The sequence below is a fragment of the Vespa velutina genome, chromosome 23 (assembly GCF_912470025.1).
Source record: "Vespa velutina chromosome 23, iVesVel2.1, whole genome shotgun sequence".
Taxonomy (NCBI): domain Eukaryota; kingdom Metazoa; phylum Arthropoda; class Insecta; order Hymenoptera; family Vespidae; genus Vespa; species Vespa velutina.
In genome coordinates, this window is record NC_062210.1 from 1,580,371 (window position 1) to 1,594,667 (window position 14,297).

The 14,297-nt window shown below is 30.1% G+C and overlaps 1 protein-coding gene across 5 annotated transcripts; it reads right to left on the reverse strand.

The window, feature by feature from the left end:
* Window positions 1-564: 564 nt before the first annotated feature.
* LOC124956786 (cuticle protein 7-like) lies at window positions 565-14,037 on the reverse strand. 5 transcript variants are annotated; one of them, XR_007103364.1, is made up of 4 exons: window positions 10,797-11,562; window positions 10,266-10,509; window positions 1,125-1,512; window positions 565-912 (listed from the first exon to the last, which is right to left on the reverse strand). XR_007103364.1 is itself a non-coding variant. In XM_047513036.1 (4 exons), the coding sequence occupies exons 2-4, from the start codon at window positions 10,806-10,808 to the stop codon at window positions 1,304-1,306; spliced, it is 465 nt and encodes a 154-aa protein (XP_047368992.1). In that variant the 5' UTR covers window positions 10,809-10,943; window positions 13,754-14,037; the 3' UTR covers window positions 1,059-1,303. The 5 variants fall into 5 exon arrangements, 4 of the variants coding, with proteins under 4 accessions (XP_047368992.1, XP_047368991.1, XP_047368994.1 ...); XM_047513036.1 differs by lacking the exon at window positions 565-912 and adding an exon at window positions 13,754-14,037 and having other exon boundaries at window positions 1,059-1,512; window positions 10,797-10,943; XM_047513035.1 differs by lacking the exon at window positions 565-912 and having other exon boundaries at window positions 1,059-1,512.
* Between the last annotated feature and the right edge of the window lie 260 nt (window positions 14,038-14,297).

A 14,297-nucleotide genomic window follows, 5' to 3' on the forward strand; every position in this document is an offset into this window, starting at 1 on the left:
CATTATAACCATTCAAGAATTGTCTTTTGATTGATTCTACACACACACATACATATATATATATATATATATATATATATATATTTTATAAATAAAAATGTAACATTTTATTATAAGATACGAATGTAAATTAGAACATTATCGAATAATGTTGATTTTCCACGTTTTGTACAAAATTAGACATGGTACAAAGTAGTACCATTCTAGATTATTTAAGGGTTATACGTAATAGCTATCGTCAATGGTAATCGACATCGGCTTAATAATTATGCCGTGCCTTAACTAATAATAATATTCCGCAAAGCATAGCTGGCCACCTATTACTGCTTTATAGCTTATTGTTAGCCATGCTAATGTGTTCCTTTATAACAGTGGCTTACAGGTATATAAGAACCCCCTTCCCTCTCCTTCTATCCTTTTCTATTTCCACCCTTCCTACTTTTACTTCGGAAAATAAAAAAAATAATTATTAAAAAAAAACAAACCTTTTTTCTCTTCCTTCGTTTTGCATTTTAATGAGAGAACAAAATATATAAAGAAAAGAAAAGAAAAAAAAAAGGAAAAGAAAAAAAGAAGAATTAGAATTCCGTTCAATTTCGATCCTCTCTCTTTCTCTCTCTCTCTCTCTCTCTCTATTTCTCTTTCTCTTTCACTTTTGGTATCTAGTTTATTCCGTCGAAATCTCATTTACCGTTTACACTTTTTATCAGAGTACAGTGGAGCGCATTAAACTTACCGTCCGGAAGTTTTAATTGCCCCGACGATTTCTGCTGCCGCGCGCCGCCTGGCATCGGCTAGCTTCCACAGCCCAAGGACAAACTATTCTGTAATTAAGATTTTTACGACGTCGTCCGTGTAAAGCTAATCTCGTCGTCATCGCATCGTTAATAAATCTGCACGCAATGCGGCTGTCTGCCAAAGTATATATATATATATATATATATATATATATATATATATATATATATTATTTAAATGTATATACGTAAATATACTTAAAATTTTCTCATAAGAAATTATATTAAAAAAATATTCATTATGATCAATTATTAGTCATTTTCTCGTTGATTCTAATCAGAATGAAATTTCGATTCGTAGGATTTTCTTTAATTGATATTTCTTACGTCATTCGTAAAAATTAACTCTCGTTATCCTTTCTACATAGAAAGAAGTTGAGAAGAAAAAAATATCAAGATGTGTGCGTTGGTAATCCCGAAGTTCAACCCCCGTATACGACGATTTGTTTCACTTTGCGCTCGACTTTCTACATTCTCATCCCATTTCCGATTCCTTCGCTGTTCGCTTAATCTTCGCGACTCAAGACGTATCCCACCATTAGTTCCGCCTTTCTCTCGGCCCTACTATTTCTTTTTCTTTTTCTTTTTTTGTTTCTTTTTTCTTTCCTTCTCTTTTTTCTCTTTTTTATTTTTTTTTTCTTTATCTTTTTTGTTTCTTCTTCTATTCTTCCTCTTTCTATTTTCTTTTTGATCGGTCCGGCAGCGCAATTAAACGCTGTAACAAGATGTAACAATCTTTATTAAAGTAACATCTCTATTACAAGATATTGTTCATTAATTTATTTTAAAAGAATCGATTGTATATCTAAAGTAAATGATATATTACGATTTATAATAATTATTTTTTCCCATAATAATTGTAATAATTATATAAATTTTAATAATTGCAGTAATTATAAGAACGTTATTATCTATGATAATTAATTGATTTTACAATTAATGAAAATTAGAGGATACATAAATTCATTCAAGAGAGTTATTCGAGAACGTTTAATAAAAATGTGTTATTTTGGAATTATTCTTCTTTTTTTTTTTTTTTTTCTTTTTTTTTTTGAATCGAATATTTATTTCCATTACAAAACATTTTTTTTTATCATCGACAGAAAATATCGGATTGATCAATGAATTATTTCAGAACTTTTTAGTATTTTATATCTTCATAAATGACACTATATTTAATACCTTTTATCGAACATTCGTATATAATATGGTATACTATATCTATTGGATTTTCCAATAAATAAATAAATGTCGAATTTTAGAATTTTCAGTAAAAAATACTGAATGTTGTATTGTCTTGTTATACATATATATATATATATATATACATGATAAAAAATTGAAAGTTACGATATTGCTTATATAATAATATTTTCTAATAAAAGATCATAGTAAGTGTACATCCTAGGCTCAACTCAATATTTATACTAATGTATTATAATATTATATACGAAAAAAAATATATATATATATATCATTTATTTAGATATATAAAATACTAAAAATTCCGACATTATTATTTAAACTCAATATGGTTGGAGTTGAACGATACAATATCTCATATAAAAAACTAGATTAAACGTAGAATATAAAAGAAGGAAGTATATATCTTATCGTGTATACATATGTACTTGTATATATTCATACATACGTATAAAGTACTTTATACACCGACGTCTCTCGTATTAGACTTTTAAGATACGATATAACGTATACGAATTTTTTTTCGTTGAAAACAAAGTGAAAAAGAAAAAAAGTCCAACACAAAAACCTTTCGTGTTTCTTACCTTATTATCAAAACAAAACAAAAACTACAAACAACGATCGAAATATAGTATATACTATATATATATATATATATCATAACATTCTGCTAACACGATAATGCGATTATAATTTAAAAAAAAAAAAAAAAAAAAAAAAAAAAAAAGAAAAAAAATGAACGTTAAAAGTTATTGATCACTTTTATTGTTGATAAAGTCACAGAAATATAATTATGTTGGTTTGAAACATGACGTCATTCACCTATTATTAACCGCATGCTATTCGACTACTATATATATATACATATATATATATATATATATTCGCATTAAATAAAATAGAGAAGTGAGAGGAGAAAAAAAAAGTTCCTTTTCCCTTCTTCTAAACTTATCGATCATTCTCTCATGTCGACTTCAATTTTCTCGACTCTGTATCATCCCACGATACTGGAACGTCCATTTGCTATAAACGCGAACTATACATGTTACACTTCGAATAACCCAGATTTTTTTTTTCTTTATTTCTGTTTTTTTTTTTTCTTTTTTTTTTGTCCAACGACAGTGACAACAGCAACGACATCCATACGTGATTACATACATGTATATATATATATATATATATATATATATCTCGTTTGAAAAATTCTGATAAATTTTGATACGTGCTAGATATCTTATACATAGTATTCGTCAGATCGAATAGAATGTAATTCGTGATGAATAATTATTTTTGTTTAATTTTCTTTTGCTTTCATTATTTTTCTTTTATTTATTATCACTAACATGATAAATATTTTCTTTTATCATTGATTTGTCTTTGAATACTTATCTATTAATATCGAAAAGTTAATCAATGAGAGAACATTAATAGTAATTATTGTAAAATAAATTGAAATTTATAATAAATCAATTTACTTATCACTACTATTAAGGCCAATACATTTCGAATGGGATATGTGCTTATTTGAAAAGCTTCGAAAACATTTAATTTCCCTTTGATGTTGTATTTTACTAATACAGCATGTTCCTGGTATAAAAGACTACGTTAATTGATAAGGTTTGATACGATTTGATTCGATTCGATTCGATTCGATTCGATTTGATTCTACTTGTTCGAATATACAAGAGCAACGTTTTCAATTAATACAATTAAAATAATATTTTCATTTATTACATAGTACATAGTATATATATATATATATATGTACTATTCACTGTATAGACTTTTGAAGCGAAGTCGGAAGTTTCAATTAAATAATTCTGTCTAAAAAAAAAAAAAAAAAAAAAAAAAGAAAGAGAAAAAGAGAAAAGGAAGAAGAAGACGAAGAAGAAGAAGAAGAGAAAGAAAGATAAAAGAATTTGTTGAAATCTCTTGGAAAAGTAAAATGGTCGTGTCGAGTTCTTTGTTAAATTCTATATCTGGGTTGACAAGACTATATTCAAGGAGGCACTTTAAACGTTTCAAATGTATTTTACAATGTAAAGGAAATACATTGTGAAACGGGGGAAAAGCTAATAATTAATTTCCATTTTCATAAACGTTTTCCATTACATAAAGATCCGAATTCGCAGTTAAATTTCTGCAGTTATTTCTCATCGTTAAATGTACTTAGAATATTTTTACGAGTGTCTGTGTGTGTATGTACGTGTTTTAAGATTAAGAGAATTAAAGATATTTCAATGATTGAATAACACTTGGAATATATTATATTAAAATTATTTACAATCCTTCTGTTTATTTATATATATATATATATTTTTTTTTTCTATGCCATTTCATTGACTCTTATTTCTTTTTTCTTTTTCTTTCTTTCTTTTCTTTTTTTTTGCTTTTTTTTTTTTTTCGTTCGAACTCTTCATTTTCTGTTTATTAAAATGAAGAAATACATTGGAAAGTTCCATTGGCATTTAGTAATTATTAGCTTTCTCAAAAGAAAATTGCATCAATCAAGTCGATAAGAAAAATTTTCAAACGAACAAGATTATTATTATCGAATGATTTTTCTTTTTCTTTTTTCATTTCTCTTTTTTTTTCAGTTTTTTTTTTTTCAATAATATCTACTAATAACGTCGTACAACAAATTAATACTTCATTTTTTTCTTTTTCTCGTTCCTTTTCTCCAGACGATTTCAAATTAGATTTGAATTTCTTTTTTCTTTTTCTTTTCTTCACGTACGATGCCGACTTAATTTGATAATTTTATTTCTTTTCTATTCAATGTTTCATCGAAGAATGCAAATTAATTTCGAACCTTCGGGGAACTATTCCTATCGGGAAAATTTCTTATCATGATATTAATATACCTTATAGAATATTAACAACATAATTCTTAATACAATGTTAAGAATTCTTACTGTACGTGATAGAGAAGGACAATTTTACGAGAATTTTAAATTATTACGAAGATAAACTTACGAGAATATTTTTAAGAAAAAAAAAAAAAAAAAAAAAAAGAAAAGAGAATTTCCATAAGAATATTCGTAACGTCATTCATGATTATTCAATGTTAATATAAAAAAAAAAAAAAAAAAAAAAAAGAAAAAACAAAGTCCTACGCGCTAACGATAACAATTAATTCAATTATCATCATTGGGATATATTTCGTAATCGATTAATCAAATTTTTGTTTTTTCTTTTTTGATTTTTTTCAAATCTTTCTCATCGCCAACATGAAAGGAAACAAAAAGTGATTGTTGTAAAGCTTACGTATTTCAAAATCGATCTATTAAAAGGATTATACATGGACGTTGGCTTATAATCAACGTTAGATCGAAGAGATTTGAAAGGAAAAAAGAAAAATCCCTTTGATAATTGACGTTTCCTTTTTTATGAGAGACATTTTAAAAATAATACATTGCGCGTGAGTGCACGCGTGCGCTCACGAACACGATGGGATTGAGGGACGACTAGGCGAGGGAATGGATGGGATTAGGGAGGATGGAGGATGACGAACACAACAAGCTCTGGACGTGTAGACAATGAACTTTCCCGAGAGAAAATTAGAGCGTGGCAATAGCTGACAACGCGAATGTTAAAGCGCGTTACAAGAGAATATTACAGGGTTGGAGCATTGTATCCAAATGCAATTAAGTGCCTTTCATTGACTCCCTTCTGTAGGCCGATTTACGCAATGACGCTCTATACCTCGTTAATCAGTCGAATCTCTCAATGAGCTTCGAACCTCATCGTGGCTTTGTATCCTGTCTACGATTAAGCCATTAGATCGATCTGATCGTTTCTATTGGATTCAATGGCACAATTATCTCCCCCCCCTCAACAACATTCCCCCCCCCTCCCTCCCCCTCCCCCTTTACATAGTTGCAATTGTATCCTTGATATTAAATCATTCGTAATAAATTTCTTTTCTCCTTATTCCGCCCTTCTACCTTTTTCCTTCCAACCACCCACCCCTCTCTCCGTCAATCGTCGTTAACCTTTTTTTTTACCTGTACGCGCGAGGACGACTGCATTAAAAAAAAAAAAAAAAAGAAAAAAAAAGGACAAAAGAAAGAAAAGGAAAGGTAAAAAAATGTATACAAAAGATTGTTGAACATTTTTACGTTAATATTTTTCCACTTTCTTCACTTTTCAATTATCATTTATATCTTTATTTAATTCCTTTGAAATATTCTAAACAAATTGGAAGATATTTAATCGATAAAGAATAATAATAAATAGTTTTGGAAAACTGATAAGAGTTATTCGTCGGTGTAGAAAAAAAAATTTTTGCTAGGATAGACACGGGGAGTGAAAAAAGAAAAAAACAGAACGTTTTCATAGAGTTTCATAGAGCGTGAGGGTAAATGGAATGAACGCATTTACTCGCTTCACTGACATACATATACAAATGGGTGCGTATACTGATGGGAGGAGAAGGAGGAGGGTGTGAGGGAGAGGGGGGTGGGAGGGAGGGAAGTGCGGTATTTGATTGTCACGAATACGTGACAATCAAATAGTCATATCTGTTAAACTCATGCGTTATTCAAGTGGTTCGTTGTTGTACAAATGGAACAGTATACCCTGTCAAAACACTATGTTCTGTGTCGGCAAAACTGTATCACCATTTTCGTGTTTCCGCACATTGCTTGTCGATCGTGAATTTCACGCGGAGAGTGAGAATGGAAAATGATTTCAAACGAAATCGAAACTTCGTCATGCGTAGGATAAACTAATGCTATGGAAATACATACCCATAGAGATACACATAGTGATACCATACACGTAGACGTATACATAAGGTTCATATGGATAAATGCACATATGGATGCATGAACGAACAGAAACTTCATATACAACGTTATTATTACAGACTTTAATTGTAAAGTAATTAATGAATATATTTGAAAGGATAAAATCCTATAAGTTTCTTTGTTAAATAACGATGGAAATTTTCGTTAATTGTTTTCATAGACATTGTAATTAAGTAATAAGCTATATAGTGTATTATGAGTGAGAATAAGGGAGACAGAGATAGATAGATAGATAGATAGATAGAGAAAGAGAGAGAGAGAGAGAGAGAGAGAGACGAGCTAATAGACTCGTGGTAAATTTCGATAGTCTCTCCCAGGTCTTTGAGATCAGTAATGGTTTCGTTTTATCGTGACGAAGTCTTTTCAACGTCACTTCAAACACATAGACCAGATACATGTGTACATAGAGATGGGCGTGTACACACACACACACGCGCGCGCGCGCACACACACACACACACATATATCTACTAACACAAAAGCCTCCTGGTACCTTTGATGTTTTTGCAGAGTGGCAGAAAACGAGGGCACTTAAGTATCTCATCGATCGTTCGAAAAGGTGAATATTATAGTAGACGTGCTGATGGTAACGGTGAGAAAATAAACAGAACGACGGTGTCCTTGCTTTTGTTGAACATTCACGTAACAAACAAAAATCCCTTCCTCCCTTTTCTTCATCTCTTTCCCTTTCTCTTTCTTTCTTTCTTCTTATTCTTCTTCTTCCTCCTTTTACAATTTTCATTGTACTCTTATTCTTAATTTTATTTATTCTTGTCTTGTTTCTTGTTTTTTTTCTTTCTTTCTTGTTTCGTTTTCAATTCCTATCTTCCCTATTCCATTAGTTCATTAATTTTACGAACAAAAAACCACAGGATTTGCGATATATGAGATTTAATATTATTTAATGGATTTCTTCAAACGATAGAAATACAGAGTAACATAGTAAGATACGAATAATGTTTCTTTGGTAATGGAAATTGATACCTTTACATACTATTATAGTATGTATGTATATATGTATGTATGTATGTATGTATAGTATACTATAGTATAGTATGGTGTGGTATGCATTTATGTGTACATCGAAACATCGAACGTTATATATATATATATACATCTTCTAATGATGTTTCCCATATTCGTGATCGATTCCATTGCTGTTGTGTACATGAGCATAAAATCCATCCTTTCCAGCATGATACTTGACAGTTCTTAGATTACCGCCTGGTTCCTTTAAGGTGTATTCACCGACTACTTTTTTGCCTGTGAAAGTTAATAAAAAAAAGAAAAAAAAATATATCGTCAGTCAATTACGCTTTTATCATCGTCAAAAGTACAATAAATAAATATTCGTATAAATGTAAATGTTTTTGCGACGGCTTCAAAATGTGTTTATCTCTTTGATTAACTTTTTTTCTTTTTGTCTTTTATTTTTTTTTTTTCTTTTTTATTTTTCTATTTTTTTTTTTTTTTTTTTTTTTACTTTTTCATTACGAACAAATTTCATTTGTCTTATTAATCATCGGATATCAATGTTATAATATATTCTTTTTATAATAATTTTCATAAAGGAATAGATATAAATTTATATTTAGATTGAGATGAAACTATGTTGTAGATTTAAATAGATCTTCGATAATATGCACTTGCTCGAACAAATTTTATTTTAATATTAATCAAAATATTGGATTAATCAACGAGTATCATTGATATGATATAACAAGAAATAATAATTCTATATATATATATATATATCTATAAATATACATATGTATTATTAGGTTTCACATTTAGAAGCGTATTCTTTTATATATAATTTTCATGGACATAGATAAAGATTTATCTATATAGATTAAGATGAAGTTATTTCGAATTCCAAATATCTTTTGTTAAGATGTATTTGTTCTAACAAATTTCATTCGTTGGATTAATCATCAAGTATCATACTAATGTACAAAGAGATATGATTACCCAACTATACATATATATATATATATATATATATATATATATATATATGTATATATATATATATAAATGTGTCTGTACTTTGAGGAATGCAATGGAATCCTTGAATTCGTCCATCATCTTGGTGTCTCTTTGTATAGACTAAGTTCTAACTAAGCATACTCGGATTAACGTCTCTCTCTCTCTCTGTCTCTCTCTCTCTCGATCTTTCTCTCTCTGAAAACGAAGATCCCGGCGTGCGCATAATTACTTCTCTTACATAATATTACGTTCTTGTTAAGTCTATTAAGGGTGGCTGCGGGTCTAACTTAACAACGATACTAACAAACGAAATAGAGACTTAGGGTTAAAGCGGATCCTTCGAAATGAAGTTAAACTCTCAAAGTAATCGGCTTATACATATACCTCACTAAAATTTTTCTCTTTCGTTATCATTCCTTTTCATTCTTTCTTTTTGTTTGTTCTTCTTTTTTTTTCGTTTTCATCTTTTTCTTTGTTTCTCGTCGATTTTTCTTTTTAATTAAAAAAATGAAAAAAAAAAAAAAATATATATATATATATATGTGCACGCGCGCGTCTGTGTGTGTGTGTGTGTGTGTGTATGTATGTTATGTATGTATGTATGTATGCATGCATATGTGTCTCAATTGTTTGAATTTTTTTTTCGTTCGAATTAATGAGCTTACGTTACACTATTCATTTAATTAGTTCGATCGACTTTAATAGAAATGGAAATTCGATACAGGATTTTTTACAGAGAGAGAGAGAGAGAGAAAGAGAGAGAGAAAGAGAGAGAGAGAAATGAGAGGAACGAGTTATTATCCCCTTTGAAAGGATTCGTAGACGAATATTTCGTGAAATACTTGGTAATGATGTGATGCAACGTGAATGACGTGAAAAAAAAAGAAAAAAAGAAAGAAAAAAGAAAAAGGAAAAATAAAAAAGAAGAAAACTGATTCAAATGGGAAAATTTCGAAAAAAGGAAAGGAAGCCCGAGAGATTCGTATTCATGAGTTATCCTTTGAACTGGAAGCCAATTAGGCTATATGGTGTAAAGAAATTAAAAAATTTCAATCACGATATATATATATATATATATATATATATATATATATATATCGATGATCATGTACATACATTCCTCGTCTCTTATATTTATCATAATATTATCGATTTATATATAAAATAATATCGTATAATTATACTTGCAATCGAACGGGTGTTAAATTAAAATGATATTATAAATGAAACGTTTCCTTTTTTTCTTCTTCTTTTTTTTTTTTTTTTTTCTTTTTTTTGTTTCTTCGACGATTTAATTCGTCGTATGATATTGCACGAGCTAATGGACCAAAATAGAGCTCAGATTGAAAAAGGACGAGATTAATTTAAACGTGATAAAAAAAAAAAAAAAAAGAAAAAAGAAAAAAGAAGATTGAAAAAAAAATGGAAAAAGAATCGAATACCTTGATTATTTCAAAATTCTTACCATCTCGGTGTTCCTTTTGTCCATGATAATCACCGGTATGATGATCCTCGACGCCATAAGAAAATTCATAATGTGGATGGGCAACGTAATCATGATGATGATGGCCATGTTTGTCCTTCCACGTCACTTCTTGATTTTCACCGATGACAGGACCATGAAAATGTTGAAAGGAATGTGCATGATGACCATTGGATTTCACTGTCCTCAGGATTACTGACGATAGGATTACAGTGACGGCGAATAACTAATATATGTAAACACACATCAAACGTTTAATACTCATAATCATTCATTCATTCATTTTAATGATGTAATTAATTTGTTTGAAATAAATAATTAATTAATTTCAAGAGTATAACAATTATAAATTGAAATCAATTTTTGATTAAGAATTATATTTTCTTTTCCTGTACGTTCAAGGTAAGAAAAAGAAAAGGAAAAAGAAAAAGAAAAAAAGAAAAGAATAAGAAAAATATTTTCAATTATAAATTTTCACAAAGTTTATATATATATATATATATATATACTCACTTTGAAAGCCATCGTAATTACTCGAATATCCTCCGTTCTGTTTTTAAATAATCGATTTAACTTGATAAGTAAAACTTATTGTTACACCGTTGATCGTTCGATATGAGAATGACGCTCGTTAAGATAGTTCCTTTGCCTTTTATAGATCTAGTTTTGAAGTTTTCATAAGATCCATTCCTTTTTGGATCTGCGTCTTGGACTTCGATTGAACACCCCCCACCCTTGCTTCTCTCTCTCTCTCTCTCTCTCTCTCTCTCTTTCTTTAGTTACATTACAAAACACAATTATTCAAGATAGAACAAAAAAAAAAAATAAATATTCGTCACGTTGTTCGCTCGAGCGTAAATTAACCAATCTAAGATTAATGGATTTTGGGATTGAGGTGGGACGGATTGTGGGCGGGGGGAGGGAACGAGAAATGAAAGAAAGAAAGAAAGAAAGAAAGAGAGGAAAAGAAAGATCTAAGAAACGTTTCAAACTCTTTTTCGGGAATGTTACCGAAGCGAAAAAGGCAACATCGTAGCTTCGATAACTTGCGTCACGCACGGTGGACTTATTCCGACTTATGTTCGTTGTTACGAATGATCGACTTTCGTTCTTTCGATTAAGAAAAAGTCTTTTGTCATCGTCCCAATACTATCTTCTTTTCACAACAGAATAGAATTTCATTTCGATTATAACGAAAGATAGGTAAGCACGACCAATCAATCGGTTTTGATACAAACAAGAACGATCTCCTCTCTTCTCTTTTTCTTCTTTTTTCTTTTTTTTATTATTATTATTATTATTATTATTATTATTATTATTATTATTCTCCATTTATTTGCTTTCATATTGATTATTATTCACGTGCCAACGTAACATATTTTTCATGCGTCTCGTTGTTACAATTTTTCTTTTTCTTTCTGCTTGCTTGTTTGTTTGTTTGTTTGTATGTTTGTATGTTTGTTCTTTTTTCTTTCTTTTTTTTTTTTTTTCTTTTTTCTTTCGTCAAGATTATTTCAACATCGGTGGTCTATTGCTCTTTGATATTACTTAACGCTAATTAACTTGTTAACCAACTTGGCAAAAGATATTTAACTTTCCTTTTTCTTCCCTTCTATTCTATTCTCTTTCTTTTCTTCCTTTTTTCTATCTCCCCACCCACCCCCCCCTTCCCGTTTTCTTTTTCTATTGTCAATAAATAATATCATTTTAAGAAATTCGATATAACACTGACGATTATTATTACAAATTATGAATGATAATGTTAATAGAAATTATAAATGAAATTATAATATGTGATCTTTCGAAAAAAAAAAAAAAAAATAAAAAAATAAAAAGAAAAACAGCAAACAGAGGAGCCATGAACGAATGACATTCAAAATTTTACATTGATGATAAATTATTTTTTAAATTATAATTTAAATTATAATTTCATTAATCAATATTTCACGCGATTAAATTGCGTTAGATTATTAACGTTCATCGATTGAAAAAATTTTCCCAGCTTTTTAACGAGTTTTGAATAAACAAACGCCAATACCGTTCAGCGATTAAAAATATTTCTTTTTGGAGGAAGAGTTTGCGGAAGAAAAAAAAAAAAAAAAAGAGAAAAAAAGAAAAGAAAAGAAAAGAAAAAAGAAAAAAGAAACAAAAAGTAATAAAAACAAAAAAAAAAGCAAACGGAGAAAAACAAAAGGGACGGAAAATAATACGTTCGATGGATTTTACAAGATACTTTTTCAATTTCATTATGACGATCATCCTGAAAATATTTCGACAATTTCAATCGTACACAATGATCGTTCACTGAGAAACATATTATATAGTACTTAGCTAAGGGAGAAAGAAAGAAAGAAAGAAAGAAAGAAAGAAAGAAAGAAAGAAAGAAAGAAAGAAAAGGAAAGAAAAAGAAGGAAAAAAAAAAAGAAAGAAGAAAATTATATTTCCGACCTTTCGAAACGAAAGAGGATCGATTATTTTCTCCATTAGGGAAATGAAAAAAACGAAAGGTTCGATCTAGGCTCTCTCTTATCTCAAAAGAAGTTTGTCGACGCGTAGTTATCAGAGGAAGGATGAAGGAAGGCCATAGTGAGTAAGTACATAGGTCCAAAGGTTGAAGAGTGAGAAAGATAGATAGATACATAGAGAGAGAGAGAGAAAGAGAGAGAGAGAGAAAGAGAGAGAGGGAGACAGAGATAGATAGAGAGATAAAGAAAAAGAGAGAGAGAGAGAGAGAGAGAGAGAGAGAGAGACAGTGTGAGAGAGAGATTTTGGCACACGATGTGCTGGAACGGCGGAAGTGCTCGAAGAGGCGCTCGGCTTTTGAGTTATGACACTTTTTGAGTGGAGAGAAGTCGCATTGTGAAAGGCGCATCCGGCTCCAGCGTAATATCCTAGCTCGATTTCAGGTCCGGAGGCCGACGATAAATCTGCCTTAAATAAGATTTGCCGGCGACACACACGAGCGAGAATAAAAGGAACGTTAACGTTGAAGGACTGAAGAGTGAGAGTGAAAGAGTGAGAAAGACACGGAGAAAGAGAAATAGAGAGGACGAGAGAGAAAGAGAGAGAAATAGAGAAAGAAAAAGATTTAATTCCTTGTTAGGCTTTACGTATCCTTTCTTTTCTCTTTCTTCAACTTTTCTTTTCCTTTATCATTTTATTTCTTCCTCATTCCGAATTCAATTTTGTCGCGAATAAACGAGCTGTCCCTTTAGCAATCTCAACTTTTAGCGAGGTAGAAAGGAAAGGAAAAAGAGAAAGAAAGAGATAGATAGATAGAGAGAGATAGATAGAGAGAGAGAGAGAGAGAGAGAACTAGGTAGTAGATGATTAAGTGATATTCCCGATATTAGAATAAAGTTAATAAACGTTGGATATGAATTTCATTATTCCAGTTGATCCATGAGAGTAAGAGAGAGAGAGAGAGAGAGAGTAATATGAATAACTCGGGGTTATATTCGGATTAATACCTTTCGTTTTGATACGTAAAACGATCGATTGGATGTTCGGATTTCTCGATAAGAAGAATTTCGTGGTAACGAAACGTCCATAAATGTCGCGAAACAAGCATCCGTGCTTGTATTCCGATGAAACGAAACCCGTGTTATCGAGGCATCCTACGGGACAAGGCTTCACGATGGGAGACAGTTCACGCGTGGAAATAGGACAAATTGACTGGCCCGTGTTCGACGATAAATCACGATATTCCATTTTAGTGCATTCTCGTCTCTAGCAAGAGCTGTTATATTTCCGGACACACACATACATACACACACACACGTGTATATATATATATATATATATATGTATGTATGTATGTATATGTATGTACCTCTACGTATATGTATATATATATATGAATGTACGAATCTATATATATATATATATATATATATAAGTATATTTCTTGTTTCGTATTTTGATATGTATTTGTGTTTGTATCTAAATACATGTCTTTTTTAAGGATCACAGATGTGCGGTTCCATTTTATATAGCGGATGAAACGCATTTGAC